The sequence below is a fragment of the Lepus europaeus genome, chromosome 2, assembly GCF_033115175.1.
Source record: "Lepus europaeus isolate LE1 chromosome 2, mLepTim1.pri, whole genome shotgun sequence".
NCBI classification, from domain to species: Eukaryota; Metazoa; Chordata; class Mammalia; order Lagomorpha; family Leporidae; genus Lepus; species Lepus europaeus.
The window spans coordinates 2,035,059-2,049,227 of record NC_084828.1 but is presented as its reverse complement, the minus strand read 5'-3'; the positions used below and the strand labels follow the sequence as shown (position 1 = coordinate 2,049,227).

Below are 14,169 nucleotides of genomic sequence, written 5' to 3'. Positions count from 1 at the left end.
GGACACAGTTCCAGGCCAGGTCCCAAACGAGCCCACCACTTGCCAAGGCCATTCTCTGCCCATGGCTCGCCCAGACACACAAGGGAGACCTTAGAGGAGCACAGGCAGCTTTATTTGTTAACAAGCAGGTCAGACAGGTCACTCCCACGGGGCAGGACACATCTAGCTGGTGTGTTAATGAAGGGCTGGCAGAGGCATGGATCAGCGGGACTCAGAGCCAGCACGGCACCAGCCTGCCCACGAGGATGCAGGGCATGAGGCGGGAAAAGGAGCTAATGGTGCCAGGTGAAAATGAGTGTCTGCCCTGGACAACTTTGGAGGGCAGGACGTGTCGGTCAGCAGCAGGACTGTCCCGAGGAGAGGCCACAGCAGGCGGGGCGGGAGCAGGCGGGGCGGCAGAGCAGGGACACGCAGGAGGCCGGGCGGCAGCAGCTGGGCTGGCAGGAGGGGGCGGGCACACAGCAGGCGGGCCTGCACACGGGGCGGCAGAGCAGGGACACGCAGGAGGAGGGTCTGCAGCAGGACGAGGGGCAGGGGCTGGGCTGGCAGCACGAGGGGCGTGGGCAGACGGGCACACAGCTCACGGGCCTGCAGCAGAGGGTCACACGGCTGGGCTGCTGGCAGGGGGAGGGGCTGCAGGACGGCTGGCAGCAGGAGGAGGAGTCCCCAGAGCAGACTGGCACACAGCTCACGGGCCTGCAGCAGAGGGTCACACGGCTGGGCTGCTGGCAGGGGGAGGGGCTGCAGGACGGCTGGCAGCAGGAGGAGGAGTCCCCAGAGCAGACTGGCACACAGCTCACGGGCTCGCAGCAGAGGGTCACACGGCTGGGCTGCTGGCAGGGGTTGGAGGAGCAGCAGGAGGGCTGGCAGCAGGGGGAGGAGTCCCCAGAGCAGACGGGCACACAGGAGACGGGCACACAGCTCACGGGCTTGCAGCAGAGGGTCACACAGCTGGACTGCTGGCAGGGGGAGGGGCTGCAGGAGGGCTGGCAGCAGGGGGAGGAGTCCCCAGAGCAGATGGACACACAGGAGACGGGCACACAGCTCACAGGCTTGCAGCAGAGGGTCACATGGCTGGGCTGCTGGCAGGGGTTGGAGGAGCAGCAGGACGGCTGGCAGCTAGACTGCTGGCAGCACAGGGGCTTGCAGGAGCTGGTGCACACTGACTGGCAGCTCCCTGGGGTGCAGACGAGGGTCACGGAGGGGGCTGGGGCGCAGCAGCTGGGGGCACAGCAGGGGGGCTCGCAGCAGCTCTCTGGGCAGTCGTCCACCTGCCAGGAGTCGGGGCAGGGGTCACAGGAGCCGGGCATGCAGACGTTGCTGCCATAGCTCAGGTTGCTGGAGCAGACGGACATGGTGGGCGGTGAGCTGGGCAGGGGTGAGTGAGTGAGTGAGTGGGTGAGGATGTGAGGTGCTCAGGGCTGTTGGGGCTTTTATACCCCTCTGTGGTGTTTGTTTTCCCAGCAGCCGCTGGGTGGAGCCTCCTGCTTCCTGGCTTTTGGGAGCTTCATTGTTTTCTTGTTCTTTGTTCACACTTCATGGATGCTGCTGTCTTGTTGCTCTCTGGAGCTGTGCTGGGTTGTCCCGCCCTGCTTTATCCTGGAGAAAACCAGCAGCGAAGCCGATTGCCACAGCGCTCCATGGGCACAGCAGCAGCCGTGAGGCGCTCTCAGTGCCAGTGCCTGCTGCTCCCCGGGGTCGTCTTTAAATGAAATCCTCCTCCAGAGGGGGACAAGGACGGGGAACTCAGGCTCCAGGCTCTGCGGGAAGGCAGACGTGCATTCCACTGTGATGGGTCCAATGACACTGGGCTGTGCTGGTCACACTGAGGATGGGCTCTGTGCGTCCTCGTTGCTGGTTGTGAGTGGGGGGATGGACAGGAGCGGACGCAGGCCCACTCAGCACAGGAGGGATGACCACGAGGGAGAAAGCCTTTGATTCATTGCAAGCCAAACTTTTGAGACCCTTCCTTCTGATCAAGCGCATAATACTTGCACCATACCCAGTCCTCATGGCTCCTACAGATCCCAGGTATGGATCCTAGCAAGCTCTGTACTCTCATGGACATGATCTTCCTTGGCCAGAAACTCAACCAGAGGTGCTGGCCCCACTCATCTTCTGGACATGTCATGGTAAATGTACAGACAACAGGGTCGGCTGCACATGGAGCCTTGAACAGTCACGTCTGTATGTAGGGAACTATGGCCCAGTGCTTGGAACTATAACTGTGGGCTGGATAGCAGGCCCCCGCCCGCCCTTTCTGTCACTGGACTCCACCAAGACCTCTGACAAGGCAAGGGCTGGAGCCTGGTGAAGTTCAGAGCTGCAAGGATCTCTCCAGAATCAGCCCAGGCCCAATGAGTGCTTTTGGGGGCAGCGAGCTCCAGGGTTTGTGGCCCCACTGACCTCTGATGGTGGGGTGGGGACCCTGCTGGAGTCTGCATGCATGATCCCCAGTAGAGAAATCCTATTTCCAAAAAATAAGGACCTAAACTTTCCAAGTATATTTTCATGTACACATTCAAGAAGACCAGCCAGTGCCAAGTAGGACAGAAAACCCACATAACCGCAGGAAAGTAAAAATCTGAAGTCAAGAAAGGGAGAACATTCCAGAAGCAGCGAGAGGAAATGACAGGTCACATCCACAGGAACCCCGGGAGCTCAGTGATCGACATCATCAGACTAATGGCTGGGGCGTGGTGGGTGATCAGTACTCCAGGTACTCAGAGGGCCAAAACTGTAAGCCAGGAATCCTGTATCCAACACAGCCATCATTCAGAATTGACGGCAAGGGCAGACATTCTAGATAAATAAAATACTGAAGGGTGACATCTCTGGGTGCGTGCCCTGGAGTCCAGGTGAGAAGTGGCCCCAGGCAGAAGTCAAACTCAGTGGAAAACCTGGAGCACGGTGAGGAATTACACGGTGGTAGAGGGCACTCTGCACGCACGGCTTCCTCCTCTCAGAAGGAAACTGTGTGAGAACGTGCACTATGTCGGGCTGGGCCTGTGCCACACAGAAGCCTGATGGCTTTGAGCACCATGGCACGAAACAGTGCATGGGGAGAAAGCTGCACTGGGCCGACCTTGACGTCTGCAGGACCGAGGGGACCAGGCAGTAAACACGAACCTACTCTCGTCTTCTCTAAGCATCTTTAAAAGTCAAGAAACCCTAGGAATCAGTCATCGTGAAGACACAAAGTCCGGCCTTTCCATTTGTAGATGTAGTACGTGGAACAACGAAGCCACAGAAACAGAAAGGGAATAGACATACACAGGACAAATTCTTTTTATCCTCACTGGAATTAAGTTACCATAAGTCGGAAGTTACTTTTGATAAGATAAGAGTATGGTAAGCAGTGGGCAACCACTACAGACAAGCTACAGCAGCAGCGTGAAGGCATCATGGACTAAATCAAAATGCTGCGTTGGAAAGATCTTCACCTGATGCCAAAAAAGAGTAAAGAAGGAAGAGAAGAGTGAAGTGCAGGAAAAGATGTCGGACGGACCAGGAGTAAAAGTAAAATAGAAGACACCAAGGCGACTACCGCTGACTTTTGTTTGTGCTGGTAATTACGTCACATGAAGCCACTGCCAGGACTGAACATATTGAATAAGCAAGTGTTACACTTTGTTCCTAGCAGAAATACAGAGTTAGGTTCCTGAGAAGTTCTGGTCATGTGGTTAGCAGTACATCACCTTGTTTTGTGCGTGTGTGATTTTACAGCTTATGCATCAGCGTTGAGTTTGTACCCAACAACTGTAACTCACAACTGCATAGATGAGTCTGACACACACGTGTCCACAGTCACGACAGAGCCTGTGCCCTAGGACACTGCACTGCCTCCATCATCACACTGAGGGAAATCACAACAGCAAAACACAAACACCGGGACAGGCGGTGTTAAAAGGGCCCCCGAAGCTACTTCCTGTACGAGGCTGAAAGGAGGCGGAGTCTCGCCTTGCTTAGCCTCTGTAGGGCCAGGTGTTGGGGGCTGACATTTTCTTACCACCCTGTGGATGCCCATGAGTGACCACAAAAGCCCGCAAGTATGGGTTTGGAGGTTACAATCAGTTTAAATGAGTGCAAATAGAAAATCCAAAAATAATGAGGATCAACTGTATATCAAGAACAACATTAGCTATGAATGAATTACATAATCCACTCAAAAGGCAGAGACTGTTCTATTGGATTGAAAAGTACAAGATTCAAGTAAATGCTTTACGTCATAGACATAGCTGAGATTCAAAGGAACAGATTGAACGTAAAAGGATGGAGAGAGCTGTACAAGGCAAACAGCAGCTATAAAAAAGTGTGGCTGACCTGAGTTCAGACAAAATAGACTTGAAAACAAGAACCTTTACTAGAAATATAGGGTCACTTTATAATGATTAAAAGGTCAACCCATCAGGAAGATACAACAAACAAATGCAAATGATATAGAGCAGCAAAATACAAGTAAAATGCAACAGGAAGACAGAAATAGACAACTCAGCAACATTATTGACAACATCAACTGCGTCCATTTCGATAACGGGTGGAATGACTAAGTAGATCACCAAGGACACAGAAGGCGTGAGCAGTACAAGCACAGAGGACCTGGAGACGTCTGCAGTGACGCCGCCTGACAACCGCAGAAGGCACCTGCGGCTGACAGCACAGGGGCCTTGTCTAGGGTAGGACCCATGCTGGGCCGTGACCCCAACCTCAGTCAGTCACAGAGCAGAGAAATGATGCCAAGTGTGTTCTCTGACTACAATGTAGTGGAATTAGAACTAATTGGAAACTTCACAAGAATGTGGGAATTCAACACAGTGCTAGAATATCAAAGGGTCAAAGAAGACATCAGAAAGCAAATAAAAATATATTAGTGTGAGTAAAAATGGAAACCAAACTGCTGGAGTGTGTGGGATGCAGCAAAAGCACTGTTTAAAGGGAAGTTGATAGTTGTAAACAGCTATTTTAAGAAAGGTCTCAATCAATAATTCAGCCTCCTGCTTTAAAACATTGGGAAATGACAACAGCTACATATAAAGCCAGCACAGAAAAGGAAATAATAAAAATTAGAGCAGAAATAGATCAAGAGGAGTTAATAGCTAATGCTGCACAAACTCTTCTAACAACTAGAAGAAGAGCCGATACTTCCAAGCCCATGCTGTGAGGCCAGGATGACTTCTGCTCTCACATTCCATAACTGTACAAAGACATCACCAGGAAATACAAGTAGAGACCATTGAGTCTGGTGGTTATAAAATCCTCAACACAATACGGACTCTTGCAACATGAAAAGAATTGTTCAGCATCACCAGGAATGGGAGATTGACAGTGTAGTACAGTGTATCAAAACAGGCGGAATGAGATGTCAACAAATGAGAAAAGGCACTGAGTAATAGCCACCACTCTTGTGAAAACAGAAATCACAAAGCCAGCACCAGAAGGAAACTTCCTCCATGTGTGGCCCACAGAGGACACCACACGCAGGGTGAAAGACCGGGTGCTTCTCCCTGAGATCAGGAAGGAGACGGGCATGTGTGCTGCCGCTTCTGTCCAGCCTGGTGCTGGCAGCTCTTGTGAGGGCACTAGGCAAGAAAAAGAACACGTGTGGAGATTGGAGAGGAAGAAACCACAGTTTCTCTACTCACAGGCGACATGATCTCACACATGGAAAGCCCTAAGGAATCTACTAGAAAGACGGAACTAGTAAATGACTTAGCAAGACTGCAGATACAAGATCAACACACCAAAATCAACTCTATTTCTACACATTGGCAATGGAAAAGCCAAAGGAATTGGGAGGATTCTATATGTAATAGCATCAAAGGAAAAGATATACACAGGACTTGATTTGACAAAAGAAGTACAAAACACATCCCCTGAAGGCTATAAACCATGGCTTTTGTCTTATTAAAAGAATGTGAATCAATGGCCAAACACCCATGCTCGGGGGTCAGGGGGTGCAGCCTTGTTGCTGTGGCAACATTCCCAAATCTACCTACTGATTTATTTTCTCCCTATCAGACTCCAAGCTAACTTATTTGTAGACATTGGCAAATTTGTTTGGAATTAATATGTAATTGCAAAGGTTAACAACAACAAAAACACTTTGAAAAATAAGAGCAAAGTTGGATGACTCATGGTAGTACATTTTAAAATGTCCTACAAACTTAATAGTATTGAAGACACTGTGGTTGCGGCATAGAAATAGACAAGTCAATAGAATGAAATTGAGACTCCAGAAATAAGCTCATAAGTATGTGGCCCATTAATTTTCAGAACAGGTGCCAAGTCCTTCCAGAGGGGGACATTTTGTCTTTTTAACAAATGCTGCTAGGACAGTGGATAGCCATATGCAAAAAAAGCAAGCTGGACCCCTACTTCATATCATACACAAAATCAACCCCGATGAATCAGAGATTTAAATCTAAGTACTAGGTCTGTAAAACTCTTAGGAGAAAACACAGGGGTAAGTCTTACCTCAGATTTGGCATCAGATTCTTAAATATTGTGCCAAAAGTATAAGCACCAAAAGAAGTTGAACTTCATAAAAATTAAAAAGTGTGCTTCAAAGAATTCTATCAAGAAAGTAAAACTGCAGTCCACAGAATGGGAACAAATACTTCACATCCTGTATTTGACAAGGGAGTTTTATTGAATATACAGAGAACTTTTTATACCTGAACAATACAGTGGCAATTAACCCAGTGAAAAGCCTTCACAGAGAATTTGGACAGGTATTTCCACAGAAGATACAAGAATGGCCAGCACACCACAGCAGAATCCTCAGTGCAATGACTCAGCTGGGACATACAAGTCAAACCATGACGAGACACCAGTGCTTGCCCACGTGAGGGATAGAACCATAGAGCTCGTGCTGGCTGGGACATGAAGACGTCTAAGGCCCTGTACCACTGGAGAGCGTACAAAATGGCGGTGCTACCCGGGAAAGAAGTCTGAAGTTCCCCCAAAAGCCATCACAGAATCACCCTGACTGGAGAATTCCCCGCAAGGTGTAGACCCAAGAGAAAAGAAGACATAAACAGTATACGTGAATGCTTATGTTTCGGCAACAGTCGTCATCCCAAAGGTGGAAGCAACTCAAGTGTCCATCGCCGGATGAGTGGACAACCAGAATCCAGATGTCCGCAGGAGCACTATTCAGCCACGGGAGGGAGCGATGCACTGACTGTGCCCTGACCTGGCCCGGGAAGGCGGTGTGCTGAGCACAGGAAGCCAGTCACAAGATCCTAAATCGTAGCAGTGCACTCGTGTGGCCAGAGAGGTGGGTGCACAGAGCCAGAGAGGAGGACAGGTGCCGCTCAGGGCAGAGGCCGATGCAGGGCCCAGGGCAAGAGCTGAAGAGGGCAGGACTGTAGGGTATGTGGATGACATCTCAGGACGGCTGTGGAAAACTGCTGTGTAGGACAGAAAGGAGAAAGTATGGCTGGCGGCAGGTGCCTTCCAGACCAATGAGGGACAGAGCTGGGCACACAATGGCATCATTGGAACCAGACGGTGGAGTCCGGTGGGCAGGCGCTGGCACAGCGGTTCACTCACCAGGCCAGACACCCGCATCCCACATGAGTGCCTGGGCTTGAGTCTCGTCTCCACTCCTGATCCCAGCTTCCTGCTGGTGTGCACCCTGGGAGGCAGCAGGTGATGGCCCAAGCGGTCAGGTCCCTGCCGTCCCTGCGGGAGCCCTGGGTTGGGTTCCCAGCTCCGTCTTGATACCCAGCATTTGTGGGTTTTGGAGCGTGAACCACTGGGTGGGAGCTCTCTCTGCCTCTCATACCAATCAGTCAATCATATTTAAAAAATTTATAGCTGCATTCAGTAAGATAACTGGCAAGATGAAGAATCTAAACTGAAAGTGGGAATTTGTGTGTGTGTGTGTGTGTGTGTATAAAAGAGTGAAATGGAAATTATAGGACAGGAAAATTCTGTCACTGAAAGTGGAGCAGCTGGGTTTTCCAGGAGATGAGACAAGAGGACCAGGAATGGGACGGCTGAGAAGTCAACAGGAAGTGCCAGGACTGCCGACCCCAGGAAACCCTCAGGGTGCTGCCGCCCCCGGGAAGACCTGGGCTCCCCGAACCTGCATGACCTCACTCTTGGCCACTCCAGAGGAGTTTGCTGCACACATGACGCCCATCATCCCAGGAACCGTGGGGGAGGGGGACCGACGAGCACCGTTGGCCTCCACCTTGCAGACCATTGGGAGGGGGAGAGGCAGGGGTAAGTCTGGGTCTGGGATCCGTGGGGCAGCAAACAGGTGAGGGGCCAGCCAGCGCAGGTTGCATTTGTGGTTTCACCGTTTCCTGCCAGAGGGCATCAAGACTGCGACTCCAAGCTCTGCACCTATAACGGCAGGCAGTACCAGCACAGACCCCGAGACCCCGCATGCATGTCCCAGTGACGGGGACCTCACCACCTAGCCAGGCGAGGCTCTTCTGATCCCCATGGTGCCCTTGAGTCCTCACCGTGCCCGACCAGTGGCACCCTTGCACCACTGGCATGGGGAGCCTCGGAGAGGGAACAGGGTATCCTGACATAAAGACAAAAAGTGCCACTGACCTTGGGTGTGAGATGGGGGCATTTCAAGGTCATGACGATGGAGAATTCTTCAGGGAAGAGGTCACACCTGAAGAAGATCCTCGAGGCAGGGAAGCTCGCTGCACGGGGGGCGGTGGCCTGGAGCTGGAGGCCCCACACACCCTGCACCTGCACCGTCCTCACTCCGCCCATGGCGCTGTGCAAAGGGACTGCCTCTGCCAGGAGGTCCAGGGGCCGCAGGTCTGTGGCAAAGACAGCACAGCTGGGTTAGGCTGGAGTCCCTGTAGGGTGATGACTGTTGTCTCTGGCATTTTTGGGGCATAGAGGTGGGCTCTGGGTTCAGTGTCTTCAGCTCTGCACACTGTGAGAGCTGCCAGAATCAAAATGGAGTCTCTTGTCAGGCCCTCACCAACGAAGCTAGTAGCTGTGAACCTGGGGGCCTGGGAAGGGGGTGATGATAGGAACCGTTGGCCAAGGCCGGGAGTACTGCAGCCTGCACAGACACCACTCCTGTGAGGACGTCTGCCTGGCAGAGCCTGTCTCTCTGCCCTGGGGCCACCGTGTCATCCGTCTTTGTGGCAGAGGGTGATTCTTCAGAATGCATCACACAGGCCTCACTCTGCCCTTAAAGGTTCCCTGGTCAGAATCGCTGAGTGGCTCGGAGACCCCCACTGCAGGGCCCTGCTTGCTGCTTAGGTTGCCGGCTCTGCCCTCGCCACAGCTGGGCAAGCTGTGGCCCAGGAGCGTCCCAGACCCTAGTGAGGAGTGGTAACAACTGCCTCTGGCTGCCCGCGTGTCACTCCTGAAATCTGCCCAGGCTGAGTGGGCCCTGCCTTTTGGTTGTGCGTGCTCAGAGGAGGGAGCAGGGCCCTCACACAGAGAGGCCTGCCGTAGTGGGGCTCCTGGGAGAAGGATCCCATCACTAGGCCTCTGTGTGCCATGTGCCCTGGCAGAGCCTGTCCAGGTGCTGTCGCACGGTGCCGTGTCCCACATGGGCCTGGACACTGCCATGGAGCTGGGCAGTGCCTCCCCCTGGCCCGCATCTGAAGCAGTTGCACCCTGGGGAGAGGCTCCCTTTCCAAGTTCAAAGTCGTCAGAGGTACCTGCTGGGCTGATGCGGCCTGACATGTGCCTGGCAAAAGCAAAGGGGGTACGTGGAGAGCCTCAGGACAGATGGGGGCTTCTGGAGCAGCTCATCCAGGCCAGCTGATTGGCTGGGATGCCTTCTGGCCCTGCTGCCAGTCTGGCCATGCAGCCTATGGAATGACCCAGAAATCTGAGCAGCACCCTCCCTAGGAGTCGAACCAGTGACCTTCCTGAAGCAGTATGGCTGTGGCTCCACTGGGCCATGGGGGGTGTTGGGGTCAGTGCTGTGAAGTGGTCTGGACCACAGGAGAACCATGACAGACACCCCGCTACGTGCAGCACCCCATGAACAGGGGGTGGCAATTGGAGGGTCTCTGCCCTTGGCCAAGCTGCCCCTGCATGGATGACTCCCTCCAAGACAAAGGAGGGGCTGGCAGCAGGCAGGTGCAGCTTCCTGGAGGGTGCTGGGAGCAGCGGCCACAGGAGACAGAGCTGGCTGCTGGCGGGGTTTTGGCAAGGACCACTCGCCAGGAAAAGGGAGAAGTGGACAAAGCCGAGCCCACTTCTCTCCACTCAAGGAAAGCAGCCTGTCCACAGCGTGGTCAGGTATCAGGCAGATGTTGCAGCAGACAGGAAACAGGGCCATCGCAGGTACAGACACGAGGGAAGTTGGGGAGGTGGGGATGACACAGCCACAGGAGGATGAGCAGTGGATGGCACTCCTGCTCGTCAGTACATCAGCCTCCATACAAATGGCAACGCCACGTCGAACATTTTACGGCACAGGAGACCCCTGCAGCCACAGACCAGGGCGAGTGGCACGGTCTGGACCAGAAGCCCGAGCCCTCTGCCCCATGTCTGGAGCATCAGGCTGGGTGCAGAGAGGGCCCCAGGCCCCTCCATCCTTGCACAGCATGGCCGCCAGGCTGGAGTGAGCTGCAGAGCACTGCACCCCCCTGACCCAGTCCCCCATTGGCATGGGACAAGCACATCCTTGTTCTGCAGAATCTGGCTGTGCTCTTGGGGCAGCGAGTGCCCCTGCTGTGACTGCTCTGTGGGCGTGGCCAGCACAAGGTGGGACTCCCTCACAGTACATACTGTGGGCGTGCATGGCTGCATGGCCCATGGCCGCAGAAGGATCCTGGGCACGTGTGGATGGGAGGCTGTCTTAGTACACGATGCTGTGTTTGACCGCAGGAGGCCAACAGTGCGGCAACTCTCGTGACCTTGCACAGTGCTATGGGATAAGCCACCGGGTGGGGAGGGAGGTTTTTGCCACAATGGTTACGTCACACTTGGGATGCCTGCATTGTGTATCTGAGTGCCTGGTTCCACTTCCTGTCCAGCTTCCTGCTAATCCTCACCTTGGGAGGCAGCAGGTGATGGATGGCTCAAGCACTAGGCCTCTTCTTCGTGGGAGGCCCAAATGGAGCTCCTGACTCCTGGCTCCAGCACTGGTTGTTGCGCCCATGTGGGGAGTGAACCAGTGGATGGAAGATCTCTCTTTGTCTTCCTCTCAGTGTCTCTGCCTTTCGAATAGTAATGAAAATGAATAAATTTTAAAAAGCTTAAAAAGCCACCAGGCCATGGAGCACCCATGAGGAAGGACCTGTGTTTTCTCCACTGTCATGAACACTTAAAGGTAGCCAACACCTGGAGGAGGGACAGGTCCCACTATGATACAGGTAGGATTCTGGCCCCTGGAGGTGGGGATTGGGGGACAACTCTGTTCTGGGACCTTGACCAACATCCTAGAGAGTCTGGGCTTGGCCCCAGGAATGCCCACTGAGGCCCAGCAGGTTCTGTGCACCCAAGGCCTACCCCAAGCCTCTGAGAGACCCTGCTGGGGGGGCGGGTTCCCTGTGGCACTGCCAACCCCCAGGGTATGGCTGGGCCATGTAGAGCCCCTTCCCCACTCCAGGCAATCTGGGCAAATAGGAGAGGGCTTTGCTTTGGCAAAAACCCACCCCAGATGTGGTGTTGTTCCCTGCCTACACAGGGAGCTTTGTCTCTTCCTGAGGGAGTTCTCCATGGACAGAGTGGGAGAAGCTGGCTTGGTGCCGATCACAGCCTCCCTGAGCACACTCTCCTCCGTGGCCATCCCAGGAAACGACACAGCTCTGCCCCGGCACAGGTGACAGGGCTCAGCCCAGGACCTACCCAGAAGGCCAGAGATGCCGCACATCCATCACAGGCCACACCGGGGGCCATCCGTGGTCCACGTGCCCGTGGGAGCCCTGCTGGGGCCAGCCTGGCTTCTTGTGATGGTCCTTTCAGAAGGGAGCAGTGGCTTCCTTGAAGCTGAGTGTAGCTTGGCAGAGGGATGTGCTAGCCAGAGAGACCAGCTCAAAGCTGGCTGCACACGGGACCCTAAAACAGACCACGGTCTCCAGATCTGGCCTACGGCTCCCTCAGCCTCTCAGCCTCACCTGGAAAATGGAACCTTGGAGACCGTCACCTGTCAGGAGCTCAGCTGAGCTGGAGAAGGTGGAACATACTGCTGAGTGGAAAATGCATTTACTGCGCCCAAGCCACCGCACACTTAGCACAAGCGCCGTGCTGAGCACAGTCACTTCCCTCCCGCCATGGCTGAGGAGAGGATGGGGCCGCAGATAGCCGCCCAGGAAGGCTCCGAGTGCGGAATCCCAAGTGTGGCTTCTGTGGCGTGTGCTCTGCCACACCTCTGTGAGGCTGAAAGTCTTAGTGGAAGGCGTCTGTCGTGAGAACCATCAGTGAGTGTCACTGCCTCGTTCCCAACTGGAGCCGAGTGACCATGCACCTGTGACACATGGAGGCCGAGAGCAGCACAGGGCCTGCGTTACTCAGGCTGCCCCTGCCGACTTGTGCATCCCCCAGTGCCGTATCCTGTGACCTGAAGGTGGCTGGGGCCCTCAGACCTGGAATCTGCTTGGATGGGCTCATCCTGTGACCGCATCTTACGAGCCTGAGTTTGCCGGCTGGAGCCCGTCACCAGGGCTGCTGTCTCACCCACTGCACATGGTGGGCAGCAGGGCTCTTGGTGAGGCTCACACAGAGCCTGGGAACCCATTCACCCATGGCCACACGCCTGCCAGCTCGAAGCCAGATCTTCACTTCCTGTCATTCTCATGTGTGGTCCAGCGGCGTGCAGGGATGGCGTCTCAGGAGACTGCCCAGGGCCGGCCTGGGGACGGAGAGCATCATCCCCAGTTCTTCCAATACCGGACACTCCGCGCCTGGGATCCCACCCAGGGAGCTCCTTCCAGGACCCAGGACACTTCCTCCTCCTCCTGCTCCCGCCTCTGACCCCAGGATTTTGCAGGAGGAAACACTGCTGTCTCCTGCCAGGCGGGATTAGCCCCACAATCCAGTGGCTTTCCGGGCCTGCTCCATGTCCCAGTTGGCAGGCGCAGGCAGGAACAGCAGAGGAGCCCTGGAAACAGCCCCAGGCCCCAGTGCTTGCCTGCACTCAAATCCCAGCACGCGTGAGTCCTCACCACATCACAGCCACAGGACACGCATGTTGGGGCTGGGACTCTGAGAAACAAGCCAGGAGGGCCCTAGGGCGGGCACATCCAAGGCCTCAGTTTGTGGGCCAGGTTAGGCCCCCGGATGCGCAGAGGTGAGAAGGGAAGGAAGGTGTGGACCCAGTCGGCGGAGCTCAGCCTTTGGAAACTAGAGAAAGAAAGGCAGAGGAGCCGGCAGGGAGGGGCATGAGGGTGGCCAGGGAGAGGGGAGGGATCGCCCCCAGTGGACTGAGAGGGTCGACGGCATTGGCAGAGCACAAGGGGGAGGGGGCAGAGAGATTTCCGATATTAAGGACAAAAAGGGAGGACTCCAAACATCTTACAGCCATTGCAAGGAGAACCAGGGCGCCCTACAAGCTGCGCATGCACACGCATTTAAAGCCCTGGCAGCAGGTCCTCACGGCATGCACCCCGGAGCCCAGGAAAGCAGCGGCCACTGCCACGAGGGCCACTGGCACCCAAGAGAGGCCTCCACTGAGGAGGCGCCAGTGCCTTGGAAAATTGTACCCCTTATTTAAAGGAGATAAAAGGCAATTCTGTGTCACCTTGTATAGGAAACAGCAGTGGAGGAAACAGCTGCCACACCCAAAAACCCCGGACACACAGGGACCAAGGCCCTCACGAGCATGCAGGCACCCCATGGAGGACACTGAATCTGAGGACGTCAGATGGCACAGGATTTGCCCGGAGCTTGCTCGGGCTGCCGCGTGTGGAGCCTCTGATTCACGCAAACGCTGCATAAACCATTAGTCCATTCTGTTTGGGGGCTCAGGAAACGGGCGGTGTGGTCAGCTCAGACGCCGCTGTTCCCGGAGGTCTCGGACATGTACTCAGTGGAACCTGCAGATGCAACCCCATAGAGACGGGCACCGCCCACCCGAGGCCTGGGATCTGGGCAGGAGCTCTGTAAGTATGCGGGTACCCAGGACCTCGGCGCTGGCTCCACAGCTCCAGTGAACCTACTTCTGAGCCAAAATGTGTTAACAGTCAGCTAGGGGAATTCACCCTGAAACAGACTGAGACAGGA

At 54.8% G+C, this 14,169-nt stretch overlaps 1 protein-coding gene across 1 annotated transcript; it reads right to left on the bottom strand.

The window, feature by feature from the left end:
• Window positions 1-335: 335 nt before the first annotated feature.
• On the bottom strand, window positions 336-1,355 carry LOC133777356 (keratin-associated protein 10-4-like). The gene has a single exon (XM_062216901.1). The coding sequence runs from the start codon at window positions 1,353-1,355 to the stop codon at window positions 336-338; it is 1,020 nt and encodes a 339-aa protein (XP_062072885.1).
• Between the last annotated feature and the right edge of the window lie 12,814 nt (window positions 1,356-14,169).